Source organism: Amblyomma maculatum, chromosome 3 (assembly GCF_055883805.1).
Source record: "Amblyomma maculatum isolate TAMU_Amacu chromosome 3, ASM5588380v1, whole genome shotgun sequence".
NCBI lineage: Eukaryota > Metazoa > Arthropoda > Arachnida > Ixodida > Ixodidae > Amblyomma > Amblyomma maculatum.
In genome coordinates this window covers 108,905,872-108,918,534 of record NC_139346.1, presented here as the reverse complement: position 1 = coordinate 108,918,534, position 12,663 = coordinate 108,905,872, and the positions used below count along the sequence as shown (strand labels likewise).

The following is a 12,663-nucleotide window of genomic DNA, read 5'->3' as shown; positions in this document are numbered from 1 at the left end:
GTTCTCATACCGAAAAGTGACGATCCCACCAGGCGACAATCAGTAAAAGCTTATAGGCCCATAAGTCTCACAAATGTAGACTATAAAATTTTCATGAAGGTTTTAGGACGAAGATTGCAGAATGTAATAAAGTCTATTGTTGGCCCGCACCAAACGTGCGGAATAAAAGGTCGAACGATACATACAAACATTCATGTAGCACGTAGTATTCTAGAATGCTGTGATTCATTTGAGAAACCTGTAGCCATGTTGCAATTAGACATGGAAAAAGCCTTTGACCGCGTTAGTCACCATGTCTTGTTTTCTATCCTTGAACATGTGAATGTTGGCCGCGTTCTTTTTGATGGTGTTAAAATGGCATATGCTGGTTGTACGGCAAACATCATTATTAATAAGCAACTCAGTGAAAGCATTACTGTTCGTTCTTCAGTTAGACAAGGATGCCCTTTGTCGCCGTTGTTGTTTGCATTGTACCTCGAACCATTCTGTCTAAAAATTATGTCAAATGAGAATGTGCATGGCTTTGCGATATTGTCCACTGAAGTTAAAATCCTTTCTTACGCGGATGACATTGCAGAAAGCAGTGAAAGATTCGACTAGGTTTTGCAAAGTCTCAGGAAGCGTGATAAACTGGGAAAAGTGCTTCGGCTTTTGGCATGGTAGCTGGGAATCTGCGCCTATCATGCACGAAGGCTTTCAGTGGGCAATGTCACCTGTTAAATATTTGGGAGGTCCGCTAAACGATTATAAAGAACCAGCAAAGTACTGGGAAGCAGAAATTCAACGTGCGCGTGAAAATACGCGCAAATGGGGTGGCCGAGATTTTTCTATTTTTACTAGAGCCACAGTATGCAACCTGTTTCTAGTGGCCAAAGTTTGGTATGTGCTTCAGGTATTGTGTATGTCACGAACAAGTGTCCAGCGATTGCACCGAGTGTTTGCCGTGTTTATTTGGGGGTCGAGTTGGGAGAGGACAAGCCGCACAAATCTTTTTCGATCTGTGAAAAGCGGCGGCCTGGGTTTGACTCATTTGTTCGTTAGGCAACTTGTGTCGAGATTTATGTTCCTTCGGGACCAAAAAGACGCTTTCTTGCGGACAGTAATGCAACTGTTGCTGGGTGAGGCACTGTCAGACTTCGTTGTATCATCCAGCCCTGTTAGACGCATGAGGGTCAGAGGTTTTCTCTGGGCGGTTGTTCGAGCTTTTAAATTTTTGAAAGTTCGTTTTTCAGTGCAGTACCTTACTGAAGTATCGAGGAAAGAACTTTACAAAGCCCTCATTGATACTGTGTTGCCTGTTCCTGTCTACCGGGCCATGTACAGTGTAGGTCAAGGTAAAAATGTGCTGAAAAGAGTAAAGAGGATGCCTGTGCGGGCCTCGGTTAAAACATTCTTTTTTCAGTTGCACAGTGGCAGTCTACCAGTGAAGCCCTGGCTTCAAGAGAAGGGTATTTTTGTTCCATGGTCCGTAAATTGCCTAATTTGTAGAACACCGGAGACGATAGATCACATGTTCCTTCACTGTACAGACTCGGTATTTCATTGGGACATCTTACAACGAACGGTTAAAAAGTTGCTCCCGATATCGCCATACGGAATACGATTTCTACCTCTAGAGAGTGGGGACGACATACCATATGATATGTTCATGCTTCTCAGCCTACACAGTATTTGGAGAAATCGAATGGCTTTCAGGCATGCAGACGCGACTGTACTCCCCGTCATGGAGTACTTTATCGAAAGCATGTCTTATATAAGAGATGTGCTTAGGGCCCAAAATGAGCCCCCCGAGTGGTTGTCAGTAATGGATGACCTTGTACAGCTTAAACGCTTTTAATCCTGTGGCGTGAGCGAGGCAGATTTCCGCTCGCGCCTTTTACTTCTCAAGCGATGTAGATGCTGTACAGATGTGTTTTGTTTTGTGTTATATTCCAATGTGGTAATAAAGAAAAAAAAAACCGGCTAGCTCAGTCGGTAGAGCATGAGACTCTTAATCTCAGGGTCGTGGGTTCGAGCCCCACGTTGGGCGCTGCTTTTATTTTTCATTGTTTTGATCAAGAAAGAAGCCCAAAGAGCGATTCAAGGTAATGATTTTTATCATTATTTTAGACCCATTAGCGCACTTTATTCTTCTTCCGTTGTCAATAAATAGAGCCACACTTACGCTCTGCAGCATGGCCCGGCTAGCTCAGTCGGTAGAGCATGAGACTCTTAATCTCAGGGTCGTGGGTTCGAGCCCCACGTTGGGCGCTGCTTTTATTTTTCATTGTTTTGATCAAGAAAGAATCCCAAAGAGCGATTCAAGGTAATGATTTTTATCATTATTTTAGATCCATTAGCGCACTTTATTCTTCTTCCGTTGTCAATAAATAGAGCCACACTTACGCTCTGCAGCGTGGCCCGGCTAGCTCAGTCGGTAGAGCATGAGACTCTTAATCTCAGGGTCGTGGGTTCGAGCCCCACGTTGGGCGCTGCTTTTATTTTTCATTGTTTTGATCAAGAAAGAAGCTAAAAGAGCGATTCAAAGTAATGATTTTTATCATTATTTTAGATCCATTAGCGCACTTTATTCTTCTTCCGTTGTCAATAAATAGAGCCACACCTACGCTCTGCAGCATGGCCCGGCTAGCTCAGTCGGTAGAGCATGAGACTCTTAATCTCAGGGTCGTGGGTTCGAGCCCCACGTTGGGCGCTGCTTTTATTTTTCATTGTTTTGATCAAGAAAGAAGCTAAAAGAGCGATTCAAAGTAATGATTTTTATCATTATTTTAGATCCATTAGCGCACTTTATTCTTCTTCCGTTGTCAATAAATAGAGCCACACTTACGCTCAGCAGCATCGCCCGGCTAGCTCAGTCGGTACTGTCACCCCTATTGTTTGCTATTTATGTTGAACCTTTTTGTTTAGCAGTGATTCGTCAAACAGCCATAATAGGTTTTAAGATACACTCTACAGAGGTAAAATTACTGGCGTACGCTGACGACATAGCCGTATTCTGTCAAGATCGCCAGAGTGTGTTAGGGGCCGTCAATCTTGGTAAGAAGTTCTGTAAGCTCACTGGTTCGGAGTTAAACTGGGAAAAAAGTGTTGGTATATGGCATGGCAACTGGGACATTAAGCTAGATAGGTTTGCCTGTATGAATTGGATAACCACACCAACGACGTATCTTGGTGTACCACTCGAGCACTATCACAATCCCGCAGAGTACTGGAGTGAGGCAACGGATAGAATGAGGGAGAAGACGGGAAATTGGCAGGGTCGTGGCCTTTCAATGTTTGCGCGTGCTACTGTGTGCAATTTGTTTTTGATAGCTAAGGTATGGTACGTGCTGCAGGTGCTGTGCATGAGCCGTGCCAATGTACAGAAAATGCACCGAGTTTTTGCTGTATTTATATGGGGCTCAACTTGGGAGAGGGTCAGCCGCACTAATCTTTTCCGCTCAGTCCGCGATGGAGGCCTGGGCCTATCTCATTTGTTTATTAGGCAGATTGTGTCACGTTTTTTTCTACGGGATCAAAGGGACAGTTTTTTGCGCACAGTTATGCAAGTTCGACTCGCGAGAGCGCTGCCTGAATTCATTGTTACAACCAGTGATATAAGGTGCCGGCGCGTGACTGGCTACTTTCATGAAGTTGTGGTTTCTTTCCGTATGCTGCATGCTCGGTTTTCATTGAATTACCTGTGTTCTGTTACAAAAAAGAAATTGTATGCTGACTTGCTGGAAAGCCTACTACCAGCTCCATTGTACAGAGTCATTTACTGTGAAGGCCCAGGAGGGGACGTGTTGAAGAGGGTCAAAAGAATGCCACTTAGACCTCACAATAAATCCTTCTTTTTTAAGTTACACACGAACACCCTCCCCGTAAAAGCATGGCTACACCAGAAGGGCATATTCGTTCCATGGACAATTAATTGTCTATTGTGCAAAAAAGCGGAAACAATTGAACACGTTTTCATCGAGTGCTGGGACCCTATCTTCCATTGGGACATATTGCAACGAACTCTAAAGAAACAGCTGCCCATTACACCCTACGGCATCCGGTTTCTCCCAGTGAAAAGTGATGAAATTCCCTATGACATGCTTATGCTCCTAGGCCTTCACAGTCTGTGGCAAACAAGAATGGCAGTGCGTCACGCAGATCCAAATGTTCTCTCTGTACGCGAAAATTTTATTCAGAGTATGGTATACATGAGAGAAGTGTATCAGGCATTACCCGAACCTCCTGAGTGGATCGATGTATTTGATGAGTTAATGTGCCTGAAGAAATTTTAATTTGTCTCGCCAGATGAAGACAGGTTGGCGTGTTTTATCTTTTGTAAACTGTACATTGTCCGGCAATAAAGAAAAAAAAAAAAAGGCTAGCTCAGTCGGTAGAGCATGAGACTCTTAATCTCAGGGTCGTGGGTTCGAGCCCCACGTTGGGCGTTGCTTTTATTTTTCATTGTTTTGATCAAGAAAGAAGCTAAAAGAGCGATTCAAGGTAATGATTTTTATGAATATTTTAGATCCATTAGCGCACTTTATTCTTCTTCCGTTGTCAATAAATAGAGCCACACTTACGCTCCGCTGCATCGCCCGGCTAGCTCAGTCGGTAGAGCATGAGACTCTTAATCTCACGGTCGTGGATTCGAGCCCCACGTTGGGCGCTGCTTCTATTTTTCATTGTTTTGATCAAGAAAGAAGCAAAAAGAGCGATTCAAGGTAATGATTTTTATCATTATTTTAGATCCATTAGCGCACTTTATTCTTCTTCCGTTGTCAATAAATAGAGCCACACTTACGCTCTGCAGCATCGCCCGGCTAGCTCAGTCGGTAGAGCATGAGACTCTTAATCTCAGGGTCGTGGGTTCGAGCCCCACGTTGGGCGTTGCTTCTATTTTTCATTGTTTTGATCAAGAAAGAAGCCCAAAGAGCGATTCAAGGTAATGATTTTTATCTATATTTTAGATCAATTAGCGCACTTTATTCTTCTTCCGTTGTCAATAAATAGAGCCACACTTACGCTCAGCAGCATCGCCCGGCTAGCTCAGTCGGTAGAGCATGAGACTCTTAATCTCACGGTCGTGGATTCGAGCCCCACGTTGGGCGCTGCTTCTATTTTTCATTGTTTTGATCAAGAAAGAAGCCCAAAGTGCGATTCAAGGTAATGATTTTTATCATTATTTTAGATCCATTAGCGCACTTTATTCTTCTTCCGTTGTCAATAAATAGAGCCACACTTACGCTCTGCAGCATCGCCCGGCTAGCTCAGTCGGTAGAGCATGAGACTCTTAATCTCAGGGTCGTGGGTTCGAGCCCCACGTTGGGCGTTGCTTCTATTTTGCATTGTTTTGATCAAGAAAGAAGCCCAAAGTGCGATTCAAGGTAATGATTTTTATCATTATTTTAGATCCATTAGCGCACTTTATTCTTCTTCCGTTGTCAATAAATAGAGCCACACTTACGCTCTGCAGCATCGCCCGGCTAGCTCAGTCGGTAGAGCATGAGACTCTTAATCTCACGGTCGTGGATTCGAGCCCCACGTTGGGCGCTGCTTCTATTTTTCATTGTTTTGATCAAGAAAGAAGCCCAAAGTGCGATTCAAGGTAATGATTTTTATCATTATTTTAGATCCATTAGCGCACTTTATTCTTCTTCCGTTGTCAATAAATAGAGCCACACTTACGCTCTGCAGCATCGCCCGGCTAGCTCAGTCGGTAGAGCATGAGACTCTTAATCTCACGGTCGTGGATTCGAGCCCCACGTTGGGCGCTGCTTCTATTTTTCATTGTTTTGATCAAGAAAGAAGCCCAAAGAGCGATTCAAGGTAATGATTTTTATCATTATTTTAGATCCATTAGCGCACTTTATTCTTCTTCCGTTGTCAATAAATAGAGCCAAACTTAAGCTCTGCAGCATCGCCCGGCTAGCTCAGTCGGTAGAGCATGAGACTCTTAATCTCACGGTCGTGGATCCGAGCCCCACGTTGGGCGTTGCTTCTATTTTGCATTGTTTTGATCAAGAAAGAAGCCCAAAGAGCGATTCAAGGTAATGATTTTTATCATTATTTTAGATCCATTAGCGCACTTTATTCTTCTTCCGTTGTCAATAAATAGAGCCACACTTACGCTCAGCAGCATCGCCCGGCTAGCTCAGTCGGTAGAGCATGAGACTCTTAATCTCACGGTCGTGGATTCGAGCCCCACGTTGGGCGCTGCTTCTATTTTTCATTGTTTTGATCAAGAAAGAAGCCCAAAGAGCGATTCAAGGTAATGATTTTTATCATTATTTTAGATCCATTAGCGCACTTTATTCTTCTTCCGTTGTCAATAAATAGAGCCAAACTTAAGCTCTGCAGCATCGCCCGGCTAGCTCAGTCGGTAGAGCATGAGACTCTTAATCTCACGGTCGTGGATCCGAGCCCCACGTTGGGCGCTGCTTCTATTTTTCATTGTCTTGATTATGAAAAGCTCGAAGAGCGATTCAAGGTAATGATTTTTATCATTATTTTAAAACCATTAGCGAACCATTAGAACCATTAGCGGTACAATCTCTCTTGTGCACCTCACAACTCCACCACACATATTCTCCCGCGAAGAAGACTCTATTATTTCTCGGAGAAGCCTTTGCAGCCGTAACTGAATAACGGTGCGCAAAACGTTGTCAGACTGATCACGGAGAAACATCAACCGTGAGACAACTTGGGGCAGAAATAAATGGACAAGACCAGCCCCCCCCCCCCCCCCCCCCGTTTGTCAGAAATGAACAAATTCATTCGACGGTTCGATCCCACGTCGACGACCAGATAGACACAGATAAATCGCGGTGAACCCCACGTCGACGACCAGATAGACACAGATAAATCGCGGTGAATGTTTTGTGTGTTTGTTTGGAATGCGCATTTCACATTATGTAGGTACCAGATGTTTCTAACAAAGAAAAGATTACAAACAAAGGCACATGAATGCATTGACATCTGTGTCCCCTGCCGCACGTCTACCGTTTTCTTCGCCCGTGAGGCTTCTTCGCTCCGTCGTTCGCTGGGATCCCGATAAAATTCAAGAGGGACGCCATGATACCACGTCGTCAACACGGACTATTGCAACCGAGCAAAGAGTTCCCGCACATTGTCCCTGTTTCCATGCCATAACCTAGAGCTCGTGTCCCAGTTTATCATGCAGCAAATTTGTTTGCAACAGTTATTAAACAGGTGTATTGAGTAAAAAATTACTATATCGTCTGAATAGACGAGCACTTTCACACTGCAGTTGAAAACCCGACACAAAATTACTCTTAAGTATTTGCCAGACAGAGTGGTTCAACATATGCTGCAAACAATAGCGACGAGAGAGCACATCCTCGCCTCACTGAAGTGTGCACTCGGATGAAATCAGTCAAGTCACCATTTACACAAATACGCGTGGTATAGTTAGCATAGGCCATCCTCACACCTGCTACAACATGTCCTACGTTCGCGTAGCCAAGGATGGAAGAAAAGAACATGTGAAACACAATCAAAGGCTTTCGCCAGGTCCAGTCGAATCTTCGTAATGCCGTCCCCGAGGGCGTCACAGCTACCTAGGACACTACGAGTGACGTGAATATTTTTTGCTATTGTCCGTCCTTTGATGCCAGAGGTCTGGTGTGGTCCGACCAAGATCTTGATCATGCTCTGTAATCTCTCTGCTAATACTTTAATATATATGCTGTAATCTAGTGTGGTGAGGCTTGTCGGTCGATAAGACCCCACCAAAATTCTTCTCCGGGTCATCTGTTTTAGGAATCAGAATCACGTGTGACGTAGTAAATTACACACTGAAACTTTTTTTCCGCTCGTAAGCTTCGTTAGCAACCACGAGCAGAAAATGAGCTATTGTATTTTTAAACGTTTCATAAAATGCGGCACTTAATCCATCCGGGCCAGGGGTTTTTCCGATCTGTAACTCATCTATTGCGGAGGCTATTTCACTGACACCAATGGGCATCTCAAAGCGCATCTGCGCTTCATCCTCGATCCTTGGCAGCAAGGGCAGGAATTCTACCCAAAAAGGCATCATCCATAGCACACTTTTCAACCAAGAATATCTCTGAAGAGTTCGATAACTACCTTCTGGATAACCTTCTCATTGCATGTGACTTCAGCTCAGTTCTTATTTCGAGTGATTTTTTTCTGGCGAGCATAACGTTTTTCATCCGGCAGTGCTCGTTTCGACAGTACTCACAATTTATCGGACATCGAGCGTATCGTCGAACACCTATGTATCTTTCTGTGCCAATTTTTTCAACTTGACTTTTCACTGTCTTAAAGGGGTCATGCAATGCCTAAAACGGGGTAAAACAAATCGGTCGAGAGATAGGTACTCCCTCACAGGTCAATTCACCGCATGAATTTTTTAGCTAGCTTCATTAACACCAGAGATATCGGCGATTAAAAATGGCGCTCCTCCTCGCTCCCCTCAACTCAACACTCCGAGACACCAGAAAAAAAAACAGAAAACAGCTCGGAAACTCCGCCCCGCTAGCCCCGCCCACGAAGCGCCATCGGGTGACGCTCGGTTCTCAGACTTCCGGTCGTCGCGCCTGTTTTCCCCCGAGAGTCGTTCATGCATTCACGGTCTGCCTTTCTCGTCCCGTCTGCGTTTGCATAGCTTTCAACCTTGTCTGCTGTCTTCCTCGGCCGCCGGTGTCTTCAGTTTCTTGACCTCTCGGAATTGTGTGCTACAGCAGCCTGAACGACTCGGGTCGTTCGCGAGCGCATACCTGCAGGTGGGAGTTCACACATACCGGCGGCCGCCGCGGAGGGAGCACTTCCCTTCATATCCCTGTCCCATTCAGCGCAAATTAGCGTGCACTCCTGCCGAGCACGGCTTTCTACAAGACCGCTTTCTTCTCTCGCGCTGCCTGGGTCAGTCTCTTTGGTACCGTCTTCTGCGGTTTGACCAACGGCGGCCGGTGACCCCTCGCGGAGTTGACGCGATAGCATCGACTCTGCATGGATGCTGGCAGACGATCGAGCGTGCGAGTTGCCCGCGTGCAAACATATGTCGTCGTCACTTTTAGTCCGGAGCTGCTTTCATTATGGTCGGCGAGATGCATCTCTTGTGCATAACGAATGGAATGTATACGCGTACGTATCACCGACGAGAGCACGGACTGATGGTCGCTACAGAGTTTGGATATCGGATGGCAGGTGAGCACGAATTATTCGTCCGCGAATCTTAAAATTGAGATTAACAAAAAAGATAGTGTAGTGTTTTTTTTTTTTTTTTTTTGACGTCCTTTCGCACATCGTTTAGGAAGTGCCAATGCGCAACGTGCACGCGTGTTTATCTCATGTGTACGCATCGTCCGAGCCAGAATCGACGGCGCAAAACATCAGCAAAGCAGCTCGGCACATTCAGTTCGGCAGCGCAGGTTGTCACTGATTTTCGCACCGACACGCAAGAATCGCGCACATGAGCATGCGAGCGGCTACGCTAGAGACGCAGCGAAGCGGGTGATTCCAAAACGCCGTCCGCCGTGGCCTCGATGCAAATAAGGCCTAGCGACGACCAGGGAGCAGCGCACGATCGGAGTGCCGTCGGTCGCAGCGCCCGCGGACGGCATCTCTGCGGTAACCTGGCGACATCCGGTGCTGCACATACGCGGTGCGAATTTCTGTACTTTCGCGATGAAGCTGAGGACAGACCTTTTTTGACGCACGTTTCATTTAAACGAAGGTTGATGCTGCCTTTTTAATTGGTACGGTGTTGAATCGGACCTGCGTGCATGCTCTTTTCGCACTGCTGCACCGACGCGCATTTTCAGTCGGACGCACATAGTTTAGGAAGTGCCAGTGCGTAACGTGCACGCGTGTTTTATCTCATGTGTACGCATCGGCCGATCCAGAAACAACGGCGCAAAACATGAGCAAAGCAGCTCGCCACATGCAGTTCGGCAGCGCAGGTTGTCACTGTTTTCCGAAGCTACACGCAAGAATCGTGCACAGGAGCACGCGAGCGACTACACTAGAGACGCAGCGAAGCGGACGATTCTAAAATGCCGTCCGCCGTGGCTGCGATGCAAAAGAAACAAGGCCTATCGACGAGCAGGGAGCAGCGCATGACCGGAGTGCCGTCGGCAGCAGCGCCGGCGCCTGGCGGCATCGGGTGCTGCACTTAAGCGGTGCGAATTTGTGTACTTTCGCGATGAAGCTGAGGGTACACCTTTTTTTTGACGCACGTTCCATTTAATTATTAACACGCCGCACAAATGGTCGATGCGGCAAAGACGAGACGGGACTACAGTACGTTGCTGCGCCGTCGGTCGGTACATAAAGGTTGGTGCTGCCTATTTAATCGGTGCGGTGTTAAATCGGACCAGCTAGTGCTCTTTTCGCACTCCTGCACCGACGCGCACTTTCAGTCGGATGCCACCACCTTTTCGGTTAACATCGCGAACCGAAACGCCAAGCTCGGGTTCACGCATGCATTGCAGCACTCGAGCAGACGACTTTCGCAGCTACCGGAAGTGTGTCAGTGACGTAGTGGGCGTCGCGGCTGCAGCCAATGGCAGCCTGTCGTGGCCTGTCACTCTGGGACTGGTGACGTAGGAAATCACGGCAGAATAGTCCCAAATTTCGCCGCCACGCGGAAATGGCGCAGCCCGCGAATTTCAAAAAACGCTGTTTTTAAAAATTAATAACAAATCGCTGGATTTTTTCCGATGAGTTTTACTTTGAACGAATGCTCGGAAGCATTTGTTCTGCGCATTGAAAACGTTTGTCAGTGACCTTTCTAGCCGTTTCATTCCCCCTTTAAGTCTTTCAAAAACTTTCCTGGCTCGTAGCTTTCCATGCTTATCAAAAATTCTAAATTCTCGAGCAATTGTTTTTTTCCCCTCTCTTCATGCTTATTAAGACATGTGCTTTCTATTGCTTTTCGTTTCACCCATTCCTTAAAACCTTCCCACCACTGAACAGCCAAGCTGCCAGACTTTGGTTCAAGACGGCTGTCTACTTCATCTGCAGTTTCATCAACGGAACTTTCGTCTGCCAACAGCTTCGCATTAAATTTCCACTGATGCCGGCTAAATGCAATGTGTTTCTTTTCAGCACCAAAGGTTGCGATTACAAGGCAGTGGTCACTGAATGAAATGGGCTTCACTTCATACTTCGTGCAGAGACACACAAGCTTTGTGGTTGCACATAGCCTATCCAGCCGCGCGTGACTGTCACGCTGAAAATGAGTATGCGGCGGACTGTTTCCTTGCGTAAAACCTGACCTATTTCCTCTAAGACATGTTCGTTAAAAGAGAATTCAACAACAGTGCACTTTTGTCTCGTACTGGCTAAAGCTTCAATAGATCAGCGAGGGCGCAGACACAATTGAAATCCCTCGGAAGGACTACTGTTTTGTTACCAACAACAATATTTTCCAGACGGCTAAAGGAATCCTTGCGCTCTGATTCTTCATTTGGTGCATAAACATAGATTGGTCGGCAACTTCAATTGGAAAAAGAAAACTCAACGACAAGAAGACGTCCATTGGGAGAAGCAAAGACGGACTCAATTATAATGGCTAAATTATCGGGCACAAAAGTAACATTCCCGCCTGAGGTGCCAACAAAATGAAAAACCCGAACACTAAAGGCTGGGCGAAAAAAAGGACACCCTACAGTCTGTACAATCCTCGCTATCTATCTGTTTCCTGGATAGCTTAAATATCGAGCGTGTTGCCAGCAAGAGGCGATTTAGCTGACATTGACTTCGAGCACTGAGGCCTCGAACATTTAGTGTTTCTGGGTGCAAAGCTGTGCCCACTTTCATCGCCATTAACATACAGTGCCCAACATAATCCAACGAGCAATACCTAGACTCACAGTGCACATTGAACTTCACCGCGATTCTAAGAGTCCGTGTGCAGCCGTCGCAGCTCGTTGGCATCCCCCCCCCCCCCCCAGGCAGCCCCAGACCCCCGCAAACTGTCAGCTGGACACATCCAACGACACAAAATGTGAAACGAAAAAGGGGGACGTAAACGTAAGAACAGAGCACACGTTACGGAGGCGGTTTCCCCGCCTACCGTGGCTCGAACAAAAGTCAAGCGACGAGTCCCCGTAGTCTTTGGCGGTGGCTCATCACTCACACCATCAGTCTGTAGTTTCTCTCCGACACATTCTTCGTGTGGGTGCTTAGCAGCGGTGTGGGTGGCGGCCTACACATTGATCTCCATGGCCACTGTGTTCGCAGGCTCAATATTCTCTTCAGATTGGCCTCAGCCTTCGTGACGTCCTTCGGCGCGTCGTCCCAGAAAATGCAGAGGGCCGCGCTGTTCATCTACACTGGCTGCAATTGCACTCCCCATCGTCAGAGGAGTCAATGAAAGCCCACCTTGTGTTACGGGTCATACGGTAACACTTGCTGCCTCTTCTGCCTCCACCTCGTCCATCAGTAGCTCAGAGGAGTCCTTGCTGGTACCGGGACCAACATTGTTTGCATAAGTGCGAGCGCAATTCGATTTCTCATGCCAGAACCTTGGACAGACTCCGCAACGCGAGTCCCGACACTCGCATCGAATATGTCCTGTGCTGCGGAAGCGCAGACAAAGAAGTGGTCTACTCTGTACAAGTGCCAATTCACCGCCAATGTTGAGCTGGTGTGGCAAGTCGCCAAGCGTCACGCGCGCTATTGACTGGATTGGGA

At 46.7% G+C, this 12,663-nt stretch overlaps 2 protein-coding genes and 13 non-coding genes across 15 annotated transcripts; all 15 read left to right on the top strand.

Annotated features, from left to right (window-relative positions):
- Positions 1-605: 605 nt before the first annotated feature.
- Positions 606-1,837, top strand: LOC146195551 (uncharacterized). The gene has a single exon (XM_084597866.1). The coding sequence runs from the start codon at positions 683-685 to the stop codon at positions 1,835-1,837; it is 1,155 nt and encodes a 384-aa protein (XP_084453992.1). The 5' UTR covers positions 606-682.
- A 119-nt stretch (positions 1,838-1,956) lies between these two features.
- TRNAK-CUU (transfer RNA lysine (anticodon CUU)) lies at positions 1,957-2,029 on the top strand. The gene has a single exon. It is a non-coding gene; the product is annotated as a tRNA-Lys (tRNA).
- A 148-nt stretch (positions 2,030-2,177) lies between these two features.
- TRNAK-CUU (transfer RNA lysine (anticodon CUU)) lies at positions 2,178-2,250 on the top strand. Its single transcript has one exon. It is a non-coding gene; the product is annotated as a tRNA-Lys (tRNA).
- A 148-nt stretch (positions 2,251-2,398) lies between these two features.
- On the top strand, positions 2,399-2,471 carry TRNAK-CUU (transfer RNA lysine (anticodon CUU)). Its single transcript has one exon. It is a non-coding gene; the product is annotated as a tRNA-Lys (tRNA).
- Positions 2,472-2,619: 148 nt separating this feature from the next.
- TRNAK-CUU (transfer RNA lysine (anticodon CUU)) lies at positions 2,620-2,692 on the top strand. Its single transcript has one exon. It is a non-coding gene; the product is annotated as a tRNA-Lys (tRNA).
- Positions 2,693-3,155: 463 nt separating this feature from the next.
- On the top strand, positions 3,156-4,274 carry LOC146195546 (uncharacterized). The gene has a single exon (XM_084596252.1). The coding sequence runs from the start codon at positions 3,231-3,233 to the stop codon at positions 4,272-4,274; it is 1,044 nt and encodes a 347-aa protein (XP_084452378.1). The 5' UTR covers positions 3,156-3,230.
- Positions 4,275-4,575: 301 nt separating this feature from the next.
- On the top strand, positions 4,576-4,648 carry TRNAK-CUU (transfer RNA lysine (anticodon CUU)). Its single transcript has one exon. It is a non-coding gene; the product is annotated as a tRNA-Lys (tRNA).
- Positions 4,649-4,796: 148 nt separating this feature from the next.
- On the top strand, positions 4,797-4,869 carry TRNAK-CUU (transfer RNA lysine (anticodon CUU)). The gene has a single exon. It is a non-coding gene; the product is annotated as a tRNA-Lys (tRNA).
- Positions 4,870-5,017: 148 nt separating this feature from the next.
- Positions 5,018-5,090, top strand: TRNAK-CUU (transfer RNA lysine (anticodon CUU)). The gene has a single exon. It is a non-coding gene; the product is annotated as a tRNA-Lys (tRNA).
- Positions 5,091-5,238: 148 nt separating this feature from the next.
- Positions 5,239-5,311, top strand: TRNAK-CUU (transfer RNA lysine (anticodon CUU)). The gene has a single exon. It is a non-coding gene; the product is annotated as a tRNA-Lys (tRNA).
- Positions 5,312-5,459: 148 nt separating this feature from the next.
- TRNAK-CUU (transfer RNA lysine (anticodon CUU)) lies at positions 5,460-5,532 on the top strand. The gene has a single exon. It is a non-coding gene; the product is annotated as a tRNA-Lys (tRNA).
- Positions 5,533-5,680: 148 nt separating this feature from the next.
- TRNAK-CUU (transfer RNA lysine (anticodon CUU)) lies at positions 5,681-5,753 on the top strand. The gene has a single exon. It is a non-coding gene; the product is annotated as a tRNA-Lys (tRNA).
- A 148-nt stretch (positions 5,754-5,901) lies between these two features.
- TRNAK-CUU (transfer RNA lysine (anticodon CUU)) lies at positions 5,902-5,974 on the top strand. The gene has a single exon. It is a non-coding gene; the product is annotated as a tRNA-Lys (tRNA).
- Positions 5,975-6,122: 148 nt separating this feature from the next.
- On the top strand, positions 6,123-6,195 carry TRNAK-CUU (transfer RNA lysine (anticodon CUU)). Its single transcript has one exon. It is a non-coding gene; the product is annotated as a tRNA-Lys (tRNA).
- Positions 6,196-6,343: 148 nt separating this feature from the next.
- On the top strand, positions 6,344-6,416 carry TRNAK-CUU (transfer RNA lysine (anticodon CUU)). Its single transcript has one exon. It is a non-coding gene; the product is annotated as a tRNA-Lys (tRNA).
- Positions 6,417-12,663: the final 6,247 nt, after the last annotated feature.